At 38.8% G+C, this 12,916-nt stretch overlaps 2 protein-coding genes across 13 annotated transcripts in view; both read left to right on the forward strand.

The window, feature by feature from the left end:
- GPHN (gephyrin) overlaps positions 1-1,540 on the forward strand; it is a 623,769-nt gene extending 622,229 nt beyond the window's left edge. For all 6 annotated transcript variants that reach the window (XM_047863515.1, XM_047863519.1, XM_047863517.1 and 3 more), the window contains one exon: positions 583-1,540. In XM_047863515.1, coding sequence (XP_047719471.1) covers positions 583-716 — 134 coding nt within the window. In that variant the 3' untranslated portion in view covers positions 717-1,540. The remainder of the gene's footprint in view (positions 1-582) is intronic.
- A 7,179-nt stretch (positions 1,541-8,719) lies between these two features.
- The window catches only part of GARIN2 (golgi associated RAB2 interactor family member 2), a 34,830-nt gene continuing 30,633 nt past the window's right edge, over positions 8,720-12,916 (forward strand). For 4 of the 7 annotated variants that reach the window (XR_007152696.1, XR_007152697.1, XM_047861028.1 and 1 more), the window contains exon 1: positions 8,721-8,885. The gene's annotated coding sequence lies outside the window, so the exon portion shown is untranslated. Of the gene's footprint in view, positions 8,886-12,916 lie in introns of all 7 variants that reach the window. The other 3 variants (XM_047861027.1, XM_047861026.1, XM_047861029.1) reach the window with 2 other exon arrangements.

Genomic DNA, 12,916 nt, shown 5'->3' on the forward strand with positions numbered 1-12,916 from the left:
ACCCTCTAAACAAAGGTCCTATCAAGCGCAAACATCAGTTAACAGAGGGAATAAGTACATAGGCAGTGTCTCCCCCAGACTTACATTCAAATTGGCCACCAACTAATTAGTAGGACTGTAGGCAAATTACCTAACCTCTTTTGAGTCTTGTGCAAATTAAATAAGATAGTTAAGTAAAATGCCCACCACACTGTCTGGTACTTAATAAATACTAAAAAAAAGTGGTAGCCACTGCTATTATTATCTTGTTTTAAATAAGTTTTAAAAGCCTCTCTTTTCAGACACACATAACATTTTTTAGCCTGAACTGAGAAATTCTATGGCGTTTTGCATAATGCTATAAAATCCTATTTTGTTCTTTTTAGGCAATAATTTCTGCTGTTTATTTTTAGAGTTTAGTGAGAAGGTAGTAGGATACAGTAGCAAGGCCACCTGGAAAAGGGACTGGGAAGTCCGATCTTCTCTCTTCCTCTTGAAGACCTGTGTTTCTGTTCATGGGTGTTTATTTTGAAAAGAACCGCAAGGGCTCCAAATGTACACAGTGTGCTGCTTATGCTGCTGTAATGAGATATTTCTTTCTAGGTAATCAGATGAGCAGCCGTCTGATGAGCATGCGCAGCGCCAATGGCTTGTTGATGCTACCTCCAAAGACAGAGCAGTACGTGGAACTCCACAAGGGCGAGGTGGTGGATGTCATGGTCATTGGACGGCTATGATGGTCCCAGAGGGAGAAAGCTTTGATGCATGTCCACATATCATTGACTGTATCCTGTAATATGCAACGGCACAGCTAGTTTTTCTGATCTGGATAAAAGTTGATCTGTATAGTCAACATCTTGAACTATATTTCAAAAGAATTTAAATACCTTTTAAAGAAAAAACACCTAAAAATAAATCTTAACAGACAACTCTATTCTGATTATATCAAAGCAAATTTTTTCTTTCTTGCAAATTGCTTTGTGTGTTCAATGCTAGGTCTGATAGCGATAGCTTTTAGTAGACAGCAGTAGGTGCCTGCAGAACTTGTGTTTTTCTCATCTTTAAAATACAACTAATTATGCTCTTAATCAAGGCTGTCTGCTTATTTATACTAGCGTAGGCAACACTTGGATTTCCCTTCTTAGTATGCTTCATAACCGCTTTTCAGAGAGCTTTTGCTTGTTCTTTATCATGTATCGTGTTTATGTGCACAGTGCCAACAGAAGAGCGACCGGGTGGAGGCCCAGCCCTGCTGCAGGGAGCACCCTCACCTGCAGAGCGCCCGGGAGGCGCCTCACCCCGGTAGCCTCATGGCACAGTACTCTGGGGCGGTAACTGGATACCTTTTATTTGAATAAACAAACTGGGGGAAAAAATGCTTCCTTAAGTGCTGACAGCCTTTTTAACCAATACATTTAAAATTGTACAGAACAAAAAATAAAATCAAAGACTGATCTTGTACAGATATTAGTGTTACCAGCATTCATGTGGAAATCAAGAGCAAAGAAAAAATAATGTTAAACAACTCTGTACCATAACATTTTCTGTAATGATACTGAAACTTAATGAATAAAAAAAATCCTTGATCATTATTTAAAAATCTATTGTGTTGGCGTGTTATTAAAAAACAGAAGATTGTCATGCCATTCTGATGGGATTCTGCTTGGATAAAAGGAATAGTTAAGATAATGTGGCAAAGGTAAGTGGTGTAAAGATGATTGAAATGTAGTATAATATATTCTGGGGAGCCTGGGTGGCTCAGTCGGTTAAACATCTGACTTCAGCTCAGGTCATGATCTCACGGTTCAAGGGTTTGTGCCCCACCTCAGGCTCTGTGCTGACAGCTTTGAGGCTGGAGCCTGCTTCGGATACTGTGTCTCCCTCTGTCCACCCCTCCCCTGTTCATGCTCTCTCTCTCTCTCTCTCTCTCTCTCTCTCTCTCTCTCTCTCAAAAATAAGTAAACATTAAAAAAAATTTTTTTAATATATTCTGCATTTTATCATAGCGTTGTGATCTACAGCATTGTGAAAATACAAATTAGAAAGTACAAGACAACCTATAGTCAGTCTGGTCTTTCCAGTCATGGATAGAGAATAGCAAGCAAATTTAGAGGGAAGAAACTTGATACTGAGGAAAAGAAACTAATTTCTTATTAGAGATGCAATAAAAACAAATTTTAGACATCTACAGTTCTTTGGAATGGAGGAAAAACAAGAACTAATGAACCACAGTATTGCAGATGAGTAACTGGAAATTTTTTCATGTTAGGAAGGAAGTAAGAAATGGGGAAATTCTGTGCTACACGTGGAAAATATACAAATAAAATATACTTTATCCACTTGGCTCCTGTAGTAAAAACTCAAAGGCACTTTCTAACTGGTGATAACAAGGGACATTAAATATCCTGTAGGGTATACATAGCAAAGCCAACAACAAAAATTGGGCTACTAGTGAATAAGGTCCCAAATGATGATGGTGAATAAAGCCAAGTAGTAAACAAGGAAAATTTGATATTGATATCTGATATTTCCTGAGTTGAAAATAAAATGATCTATGTTTTAAATCTTTTTTATTTTCAATTAAAGAACATAAGATTAATCACTAGAAGTTAAATGAAAGATCATGTAAAGTATTCTTTGCCTACATTCATTCATTCATTGAGCATCTACTATGTGCTTGGGTGCAAGGTACATCCTGCTACTATTTACAAGGATGAAAGGAATAACAGCTGACACTGTACTGCATCAAGGGAAATAAAACTGTACAAGGAACTATAAGATTTAATATGGTTGATATTTGATAATATATGTGATAAATGTGATAAATGCTATAATTCGGATTTAAAGAATTGGAGGAGTTCAAATGAGAATCTCATACAAGGTTAACATTTCAAGGGGCAGGGTGGCATTTTGGTGCATCTTGAAGGAAGGGTAGAATTTTAATGATGATGATGCAAGAGGAAAGGTATTGCAGAAATAGAATTATGGACAATTGATAATAATCATTTTTATTATAGAATGGAAGTTCCACAGGGCAAAGATTTTTGTTTATTTTGTTCACTGGTATTATCCCCAGGTCCTTAGAAAAGTTCCTGACATATATACACATGTGTAAATATCAGTAAATATTTGTTCAATGAAACACGTAATACAGAATTTACTATATGCCAGGCAAAATTTCTAAGCACTTTTCATATGTTTAATTTTCACAACAGAATTAGTGCTATTATTTATTATTTCTATTTATAGATGAGGAAACTGAGGCACAAAGAAGTTAAGAAACTTGTCCAAGGTCACATAACTAGTTAGAGAAAGAGCTAGGATTTGAACTTAGCAATCTGCCTTCAGAGTCTATACTCTCTTTTTTTTTTTTCTTTTTCTTTTTCTGTTTCTGTTTCTTTTTCTTTCTTTCTTCTTTTTTTTTTTTCTTGAGAGAGAGAGAGAGACAGAGAGAGAGAATCTTAAGCAGGCTCCACGCCCAGCCTGGACCTCGATGCTGGGCTCCATCTCACACCCTGGGATCATGACCTGAGCCAAAATCAAGAATTTAACACTTAACCAACTGAGCCACCCAGAGTCCATACTCTTAAACACCAAGTTACAGAAACAAAATTGATACATTTGTAAGACCAAAAAAGTACATGTTTGAGGCCAAACTATGAAGTTCTTGAAAACCAGGTTAGGGAATCTAGATCTATTCTAGAGATAATCAAACTGTTAGAGACTCCTGATCAGGGAAGTGTTCGGATAAGAACTGTCTTTTTAGGGAAAATGGCCTGGCAGCATTGAGGAGGACAGATTGGATTGAGGAGAAACTGGAATGAGACACCAGTTAAGAAGTGATCTGGTGGTGAGGGGTGATGACAGCCTTAACCTTAGTGGTGGAAGTGATGGTGATGGGGAGATCACAACAGATCAATGTACCTCTGAACATAAAGAATGGAAAGAATTTTGTTACTGATTTCAAGTTTTGGAAGGGAAATTAGTAGGAGTAAGAGATGAATCAAAGTCCTACATCTTGGCTGAGAAAATGTAAACCATTAGCAAAAAGAAAAAGAATTTTTTGGAGGAGATGATGAGTTTGGATACGTATTTGAGATGGTAGAGGAATACTAAGGTAGATATGTCCTGTTGGCATTTGAAAGCATAGGTTAGGAGTTCACAAAAGAGATACTGTCTGGGTGTAATCTTGGGGATCGTTCACATGGCAGTGGTATTTGAAACATAAGGGTGGTTGGGAAAGGTTAACAGGAGAAGAGGAGAGGGCCTTGGGGAGCTCCTTAGTTTAAAGAGTTGGACAGAAAAGACCATGAGTGGAATGAAAAAAAGAGCAGTTTGCTGAAGAGGAGGAACCAAGTATGCAATATCCCAAAACCAAGGAGAGTTTCAAGAAGGAAGGATAATCAACTGTCAAAAACAAAAATGTCAAGCATGAAGGCTCAAAAAGATTTGCTGATTAGGCAATCATTTGTGAGCTGCAAGAGTGCAATTTGAATAGTGGGTTGAGGACAAAAGCCAGATTGCAAAATAGGCACTGTGAATATGAATTATTTGGAACTTGTACATGAGAAAAGATAGATACTTGGATGGTAGTTTGAACTGATAACAAGGCGGAAGAAAGATTTTTGTGAGTTTTGAGAAAGGAGGAAAACAATAGTGAGCATATTAAAAATGCAAAAGTAAGGTTCCAGATGGAGAAAGAAAAGGAAGAAAGGGCTGGATTTAAGGATGCTTGGGGTCTAATTAACCCGGAGTAGAAATGGAACATTTTTTCCTTCTGAGTTAGAAAAGAGAAAAAAAAAATGAGTGTATTTGAAGTAGATACAAGGGAAATTTAATTTAAAATTTAAGATTCAATGAAATGGTTCTACTTGGCACAGTGGGAATCAGTGTCATTTAATCTATTTGCATTTATTTGATCTAAGTTACTTTAGAATTACACATGTATGATGTGTTACCCTTTTTTGTCTTAGTTGATACTTAAATAAAAGACTATAGATGATGTCTTCAGATTCTTGCTTGTAACTATATGGAAGTCAAGCAGTTCTTTTTTAACCTACTTTTTTGGTTCTATGTTTTAGTTGTCTCAAACTATATCACACAATGAGAAAAAACATAAGCACATTAATTGCACCAAGTAAATGCTATTAAGTGATGTTGCATGTACAACAAGTGGATTCTTCGGATGGCTTTCATTTTTTAAATTATTTGCTAATGAGAAAACTTTGTGGATCTGACCCACAACCAATTCCTGATCTTCATGAAACTCTATATAATAAGGTAAGTCTTTATCATTCCCAAATATAGAAAGTGGACATTTGTGTAAGTACAGAATTCAAATCAAATAAACTATGTATCTTGTTATACCAATGATGATGGATCTGAATTAAATAATGCATTGCATTCTAACATGCTTATAACAAGCATTAAGCTGGACTCTAACAGAGAACTACATTGTTACAATGTTCATCAATAACTTGGCCTAGAGACAAAAGGCTAAAGAGTTGCTTGATTTTGGCCATTTTGTATGGTCAGTTACCAATATTTCTCCTGTAGTACTTTTGCAATAACTCAATAATTTATTTAACAAGGCTTTATTAAGTCCCTGCAGTGTTCCAGCCTCCATGCTTGGCACTGAGGATACAGTGATGAGTGAGACAAAGACTCTAACATCCAAGTAGAGGAGATAAATTTTGAGAAAGAAAAAAAAAATTATTTGAAATACAGATTATGAAAAGTCTATGAAGAAAATCCAATATGTTAGAGATTAACTGGGTAGAGGCCTAAATCATATTTGGTGGCTGTGTCAGGGTGCAGCCATTAATAAAAAAGGGAGAAATCACACTATGAAACTTTAATGTAGGAATAAGTTAAATAGGTGTTAGAGACCTGGAAAAGCACAAAGGAAACATTAAGATGTCAGAGGAATAACTACAGGAAGCGACTATCACAACTGGGTCTGGGTGGCAGGAGGAAGAGTTTAGAGTAATCAGAATCTAGAAGCTCAGAAGTCAGAGCCTTTGGAGCTAGGACTCAACCTTTTAAGGAGTGGGCACTGCCCAGCTGCTTATTCTGAGTTGGGGGGAAAAAATGGAGGCTAGAACCGGTTGCTGTTGCCAGGGCAACACTGACAGAAACAAGCAGGGAACAGGAAGGACCACCAGTTCCTTCTTCCTTCCCTCTGCTTTCCAAGTTCCCTGCAGTCTAATGCAACCTCTTACTGAACCTAACAGGAAGCCAGCTGGCAAAAAACTGCAGAGTTCCAGCCCCAGCACCACAGTGCAGAATGCAATGGTAGATTTGGAGCTGAGAGACGATCACTGGTCAAGTGATGGAGAAGGGTTCTCTAAACAAGTGACTTTTGAGCTCAGATCTAAAGAATGAAAATAAGCCCCACATGTTAATAATTAAGAGAATAGCATTTCAGAGGAAAGGGCTTAAAGAATACAACATCAGAAAGGAGTCAGAGTATGATGAGGGATGGGAGTGTGGTCTGAGATATAATTCGAGGGAACTGAGGCCAGGATGGAGCCAGATCATGCCCACAAATATGCAGGCTGTTGGGTGTAATACTAAATACACACACTTTATAATGCAAATCTGCTAAGAGCATTGGGAAGCCGCTAAAGGTTTAGGTGGGGGGAAAAAAAGTCTATTATTTGCTAAATATCCATTGAATACAAGGCACCATACTTGACAAGGATTCTTGCAAACAAGGAACTTATTCTCTACCTTCTAGCCTGTTCCTCTGTCTGCATTTTGATTTCTGGTCTACCCAGTTTCCCAACCAGAAACCTCTGAGTCATTCCTTCTTCTCACTCCCTACGTCCAATTCGTCACCACATTCTGTCAACTCTACCAATAGTTATGAAGTAACCCTCTCTTTTCTATTCTCACTGCTACTACCTCGGTCTTTCCTCTGCCCCAAGAACTGCCCTCCCCATATCCAGCCTTCACACTGCTGCTAGAGTGATCAATCCAGAACACAAATATCCTCAGGCTAAGACTCTTCGTTTGAAAACTACTTCAGCAGATGAGGTCCAAGAACCCAGTTAGGGCATTCAGAGCCTTCCGGAACCTAGCCCCTGCCTCCTCCAATTTCACTTTTCCCCCCTCCAACTTGATGTAACACCAGACAATTTGCAGTTACCCCTTCAAACCATGTCATTTTATGCCTCAGTGCCTTTGCACAGGATGGCTACTCTTTCAAGGCTTAGTTTGGGCATTAACTCCTCCAGGAACCCTTCCCTTAAATCTCCAAACTAGACTAAGTGCCCCTCACCTGTGCTCCTACTTATCACTGAATCTCATTGGAATAGTCTGCTTATATGGCTCCTCCCCCAGTTGATGGTAAGTTCCTTGAGGGCAAAGATGTTCCTCTTTGTAACCCCAGCATGCATGGTGCCCTGTAAGTGGTAGGTACTCATTACTGAACAAACCAACAGAATTGACCTTATATAGCACTCAGCAGGGGGCCAGAGCCAGAACCTGACAGGAAAATTTCATATCCCAAGCTTAGAACATGCAACAGAGAAGAGCCCATAAAAGTATGAGTTAGTGAACACATCTCATGAAGGGACAAGGACAGAAGCTAATTGGTCATGGACCTCACTTTGACAAAGCACCTCAAATGCTGACTTGTGGCATCATCTCCAAATGAAGTTACACATATGGTTTTATATTCTATGCATGTTTTAAAAACATTAATATTTTAAAGGTAAATGTTTAAAATCTTCCATGATTATTTCCCTCTTTTGCTATTCTTCACTTTTTAATATACCAATAGCCAAAAAAAAAAAAAAATGGAAGTGAGATAATACCAAAGACTTTCATCAGGATTAACATTGACCTGGAAAAAGAGGAGATCATATTTATTGAAAAATGTTTCCTGGCCCTGAGGCAGGAAGAACAGGAACATGGCAAGCGGTGATCATGCAATAACTGGGCTGAATGAAGAAATAGGTGACTAGAAATCTAGTCCATAGTACTCATATGACTACAGGAAGAGTTTTCCAACCAGAAGAGGACATTCAGGATAGAAGACAGGAAAAGGAGTATCCAAAGCAAAGGTAACAGGAAGCCCTTTGAGTCTGTGTGTGGAGAGACTGCCCTTGTCTGCAGACTGAACCAGTTACATGTGGAGAGCTATCACCAGAACTGATGCCTTTTTTTTTTTTTCAATTGGGAACTCTTTTTTTTTTTTTAATGTTTCTTTATTTTGAGATAGAGACAGCACGGTGGGGGAGGGGCAGAGAGAGATGGAGGGAGCGAATCCCAAGCAGGCTCCACATATGTGCAGAGCCCGATATGTCTAGAATACACCAGACGCTGGAAGCATGAAGACACCTCTGCCCTCTAAGAATGCTACAGTCTTTTGAAGCTTTTCTTTACAGAAGCTCAAAGTGATTTAACTATGTTGAAGTTTCAGAAAATTGGGATGTAAGGAAATTGATGAATTATCAATTGAATGGTAAACAGTATAAAGTGTCTTCAACTTTCTCAGCATGGTATCTTTTCCATGGTGATTCTACTGCTAAGTTGATTTTTTTCTCCAAAGAAGCCTCTGTAAACTTCACAGACAACCAGAAGTACCGCTCCCCAGCTGCCAGTGGGAATGCTGGCAACACTTGATCTCAGCGGCTGACGTTCAGGGCTGCTCCTTCCCAGGGCTCTTCTCTTACTTCAGAGACTATGTCAACACATTGTGATGTAGGAGCAATAGAACAATGCCCAGAGCAGCCTGGCCTCCTCTGCTTCTTTTACTAAGTGGTTAGTTGCCTACCTGGTAGACATAAACACCTTCTGACAAAGAAATGTGAAAAGAGTTGGAAACCTGCTGTTTGGAGACTATTCTCCTACTAGACATCTAAGAGATCTCCAGAGATCTATTTCAGCCTCACATCTATGTAAGTACAATTTCCGTGCGAACCTGAGGAAGAAGGAAATGGATAGTACTTGAATGAATTCAAGTACTTCAAGGGCAAAAATGTCTATTTTCTTTCCATCTTCCTCTTTTCCTTCTAGTTTCATGTCTTATCCTGCAACCAGAACAGCAGGAAAGCTCAGAGACTTAACTCTAGCTACTGGATTTTTCTTAAAAATAATTTCATTGAGAATTTACGTTAAAATGAAAGCAAGTTTTCTAATTGTCTTTAAATTTTGGTTTTCTGGGCCGCCTGGGTAGCTCAGTCTATTAAGTGTCCCACTCTTGGTTTCAGCTCAGGTCATGATCTCACAGCTTCGTGAGTTCAAGCCCTGCGTGGGGCTCTGTGCTGACAGTACAGAGCCTGCTTGGGATTCTCTCTCTGCCCCTCCCCCACTTGCTCTGTCTCTCTCAAAATAAATAAATAAACTTTGAAATTAATTAATTAATTAATTTTGGTTTTCCAAACCATTACCCCAATTTTCTTTCATTGAGTGAGAATTGAATGAACTTTTGGAAAGACGGTCACTTTTCATTATTCAAATGGGAGAGAAGATCCAGAATACAGGGCTTTCCTGTTCAAAGCTGAACGATTAGCTGGGGGCCCCATGGGGAGAATTCGGTCCACAACAGTCCAACCTTCTCAAAGGTGTGACCAGAACTGCAACATAGAATTGTGATGCAGCAATCCTAAAAATATGTTTACTAGTGTGTTAAGAATGTTTAAAAAAAAAAACTGTCTAAGGAGATGCTATGCTTCAAAGTGCTATGAAGAACCAACCTGAAAGCACAAGTACCACAGAGAACAAGTAATGGGTAAACACTGCCATTTAAGAGCTTTTATGTAATTACAGATGAGAAATAACGCACACAGAAGAAAAGGCAAGAGAATCTTGGTGGTCAGTATAAGGGCGTTCACTATAGAATTCTTTTTGTTTTGTTTTGTTTATTTTTTTTTTCAACGTTTTTTATTTATTTTTGGGACAGAGAGACAGAGCATGAACGGGGGAGGGGCAGAGAGAGAGGGAGACACAGAATAGGAAACAGGCTCCAGGCTCCGAGCCATCAGCCCAGAGCCCGACGCGGGGCTCGAACTCACGGACCGCGAGATCGTGACCTGGCTGAAGTCGGACGCTTAACCGACTGCGCCACCCAGGCGCCCCTGTTTTGTTTATTCTTGAGAGAGCCAGAGAGAGAGCATGAGCAGGGGAAGTGCAGAGAGGAGGGAGACAGAAGATCTGAAGCAGGCTCTGCACTGACAGCAGCGAGGCCGACTCAGGGCTTGAACTAAAGAACCATGAGATCATGACCTGAGCCGAAGTCGGGACACTCAACCGACTGTGCCACCCAGGTGCCTCTCACTATAGAATTCTTAAAACTTTGCTATAGGTTGGAATATTTTTTATAATAGACTACCAGTGGGAAAAGATCAAATGGGAATGGTAAATAGCAAACAATTATAGACACCCTTCCAATTTAAGTGATCAGAAAAGGCCCTGAAAACATTTCCATGTTGGCTCCCAGACTCCTGCTCCCTCCCTTTCCCAAAGTCAAACTGTCATTAAAGTCAAACTGTCACCAGTCCACAAAATTCACAGTGACTACATTCATTCCTGGGGAAATCAAGACATTCCACCACCGCCCACAGGTGAATATACTTCATATCCACACTATTCTTAGCCCTAATAGGGCCTTGGTCATCTTGAAACATTACCCAGAGAAGGAAGTCTGGTGATGTCATGGGAAGTCTGGAGCAAAGCTGAAGAAGTTCCATCCCTGAAATATATACAGCTCATTGCCTCTCTGTGTTTCATGTCCCCATTAAACTGCTGGCATTGGTTTCTGATTTGTAATCCAATTTAATATGGAATCTCTCTACCTTTTCTTTTTACTAAAAGTAGCCAACAATGCTTTTTCAAATGACAGTCATATTGTAATTCTCCAGAAAAATGCAACCTTTTGTAACTATCTCCTGAATTAATCTTCATCCGGTTAAAGCCAAAAGAGAGCAAAGAGGAGGGGGGGGGGGCACTAATTAAAAGAAATAACAAAGAATGTAAAGAATCTGCTTGTGACAGGATAAGTTAGGGTCCATCTCAAATACAATTAGATTCCTTCACGCTCTGTAACACAGTTAAAACCCTTATACACGCTCTCCCCGTACAATACTTGCTTAATTAGATGTAGAAAACATTTACTGAGCCTAGGGAAAGGCATAAATTATCACAAAAACATAAACTGTGATTGTGAAAATGAATACACAATCCTTGTAGAACAAGTTATAACAAAAGATTCTGTGTATATGTGAAATGAAGCCAGGTTCCCCTGATGCCCTATAGCAAGTCTGCTTTGTTTCTCTGCTCTATTTCACAATTCATTCAAAACGTATTTATTGTGATTCTATAACATATACATTCACTGGCCCTTTGATGTGATCAACCTTTTTTAATACTAAAATTTACTTTTTATTTATGAGTTTTATACTGCAGACCTTTATTGTACATGTAATGTTAATAAAGCAAGATAGTATGAACTTCCATAAAGAATTTGCATAAATAAGCCTTGCTTTATTTTTAAAATATTTATGTAGAATCTACAAATGGTGTACTCATTACTATGAGTAACACTGTTGCAGATTTCACTTGCAACATCTCTCTGCTCAGATTTCTCATCATAATGATTGTGGTCATATCATTCTCTAAACTGCAGTGGTCACAGGGCAATGCAAAAGAAGCATAAATGCATAGGAATTTATGCTTCGTTATCTACATTTATCCTTATTAAAAATGTATCCATGGAGGGGCACCTGGGTGGCTCAGTCAGTTAAGCATCCGCCTTCAACTCAGGTCATGATCTCACAGTTTGTGAGTTTGAGCTCCGCGTCAAGCTCTGTGCTGACAGCTCGGGGCCTGGAGCCTGCTTTGGATTCTCTGTCTCCTTCTCTCTCTGCCCCTCCCCCACTTGTGCTCTGTCTCTCTCTCAAAAACAAATAAATGTAAAACTTTCTGAGGGGAAAAAAATGTATCCATGGAAATGATGGAAATGTTCTAAAGTGAGATTATGGTGATGGCTGTACAATTCTGTAAATACACTAAAAATCATTGAAATAAGTGAAGTTGATACTGTGTAAATTATATCTCAGTATCTCAATAAAGCTATATTAGAAACTGATCCATAAGTAAAATTATTAAGAGAACAAAAATATCTGGAAAAGTCCAGCCCACACAAATTAGAATTATTTTGAATCATCGTAATTAATAACAATATCTCAGTCAGGGTTGCTAATTGGATAAGAGGGCTGGGGGCTATGAGCTATCAGGCTGTTCTGGTCTTCCCACAGGAAAGCACAGCAGAGCACAGGGAACTTATCAGAGTGAGGGCCATGAATTATCTACTGCTTTTTAAGAGAAACTCATTTCTCAAGCATCAGCTTAGCCACTGGGCACAATTAATTTTGGTACATCTTACAGAAGATTGTGATGTTCCAAATAGGTCCACACCATGATTGGTAACTCCTGCTTTTAAAATATTTAATGTTATAGGAAAATATTAATATGTATTATATGTAACACACAATGTATATATCTAACATACAACATTGTGTATTTTACATATTATATAAATATATATTTATAAAACTAAAAAGATATATATACCAAAACTTTAGTACTATCTCCAGATATTGAGAGTAAACCTACTAAATAGGGTCTTCTTTAAATTTTTTGAATGTCTATTTATTTTTAAGAGAGAGACAGAGTGTGAACAGGGCAGAGAAAGAGGGAGACACAAAATCCCAAGCAGGCTCCAGGCTCCGAGCTGTCAGCACAGAGCCCGACGCAGGGCTTGAACTCGCGATCATGAGATCATGACCTGAGCTGAAGTCGGAAGCTTAACCGACAGAGTCCCCTAAGCGCCCCTAAATAGTTAATTTAACAGTTGATGATTATGCTTTGGGATCTTTGACAAAATGTGTGGTGGTGTGTGTGTTTAGCCAAAATTGGTTTCATAAAACAA

Source organism: Prionailurus viverrinus, chromosome B3, assembly GCF_022837055.1.
Source record: "Prionailurus viverrinus isolate Anna chromosome B3, UM_Priviv_1.0, whole genome shotgun sequence".
In the NCBI taxonomy this organism is placed as follows: domain Eukaryota; kingdom Metazoa; phylum Chordata; class Mammalia; order Carnivora; family Felidae; genus Prionailurus; species Prionailurus viverrinus.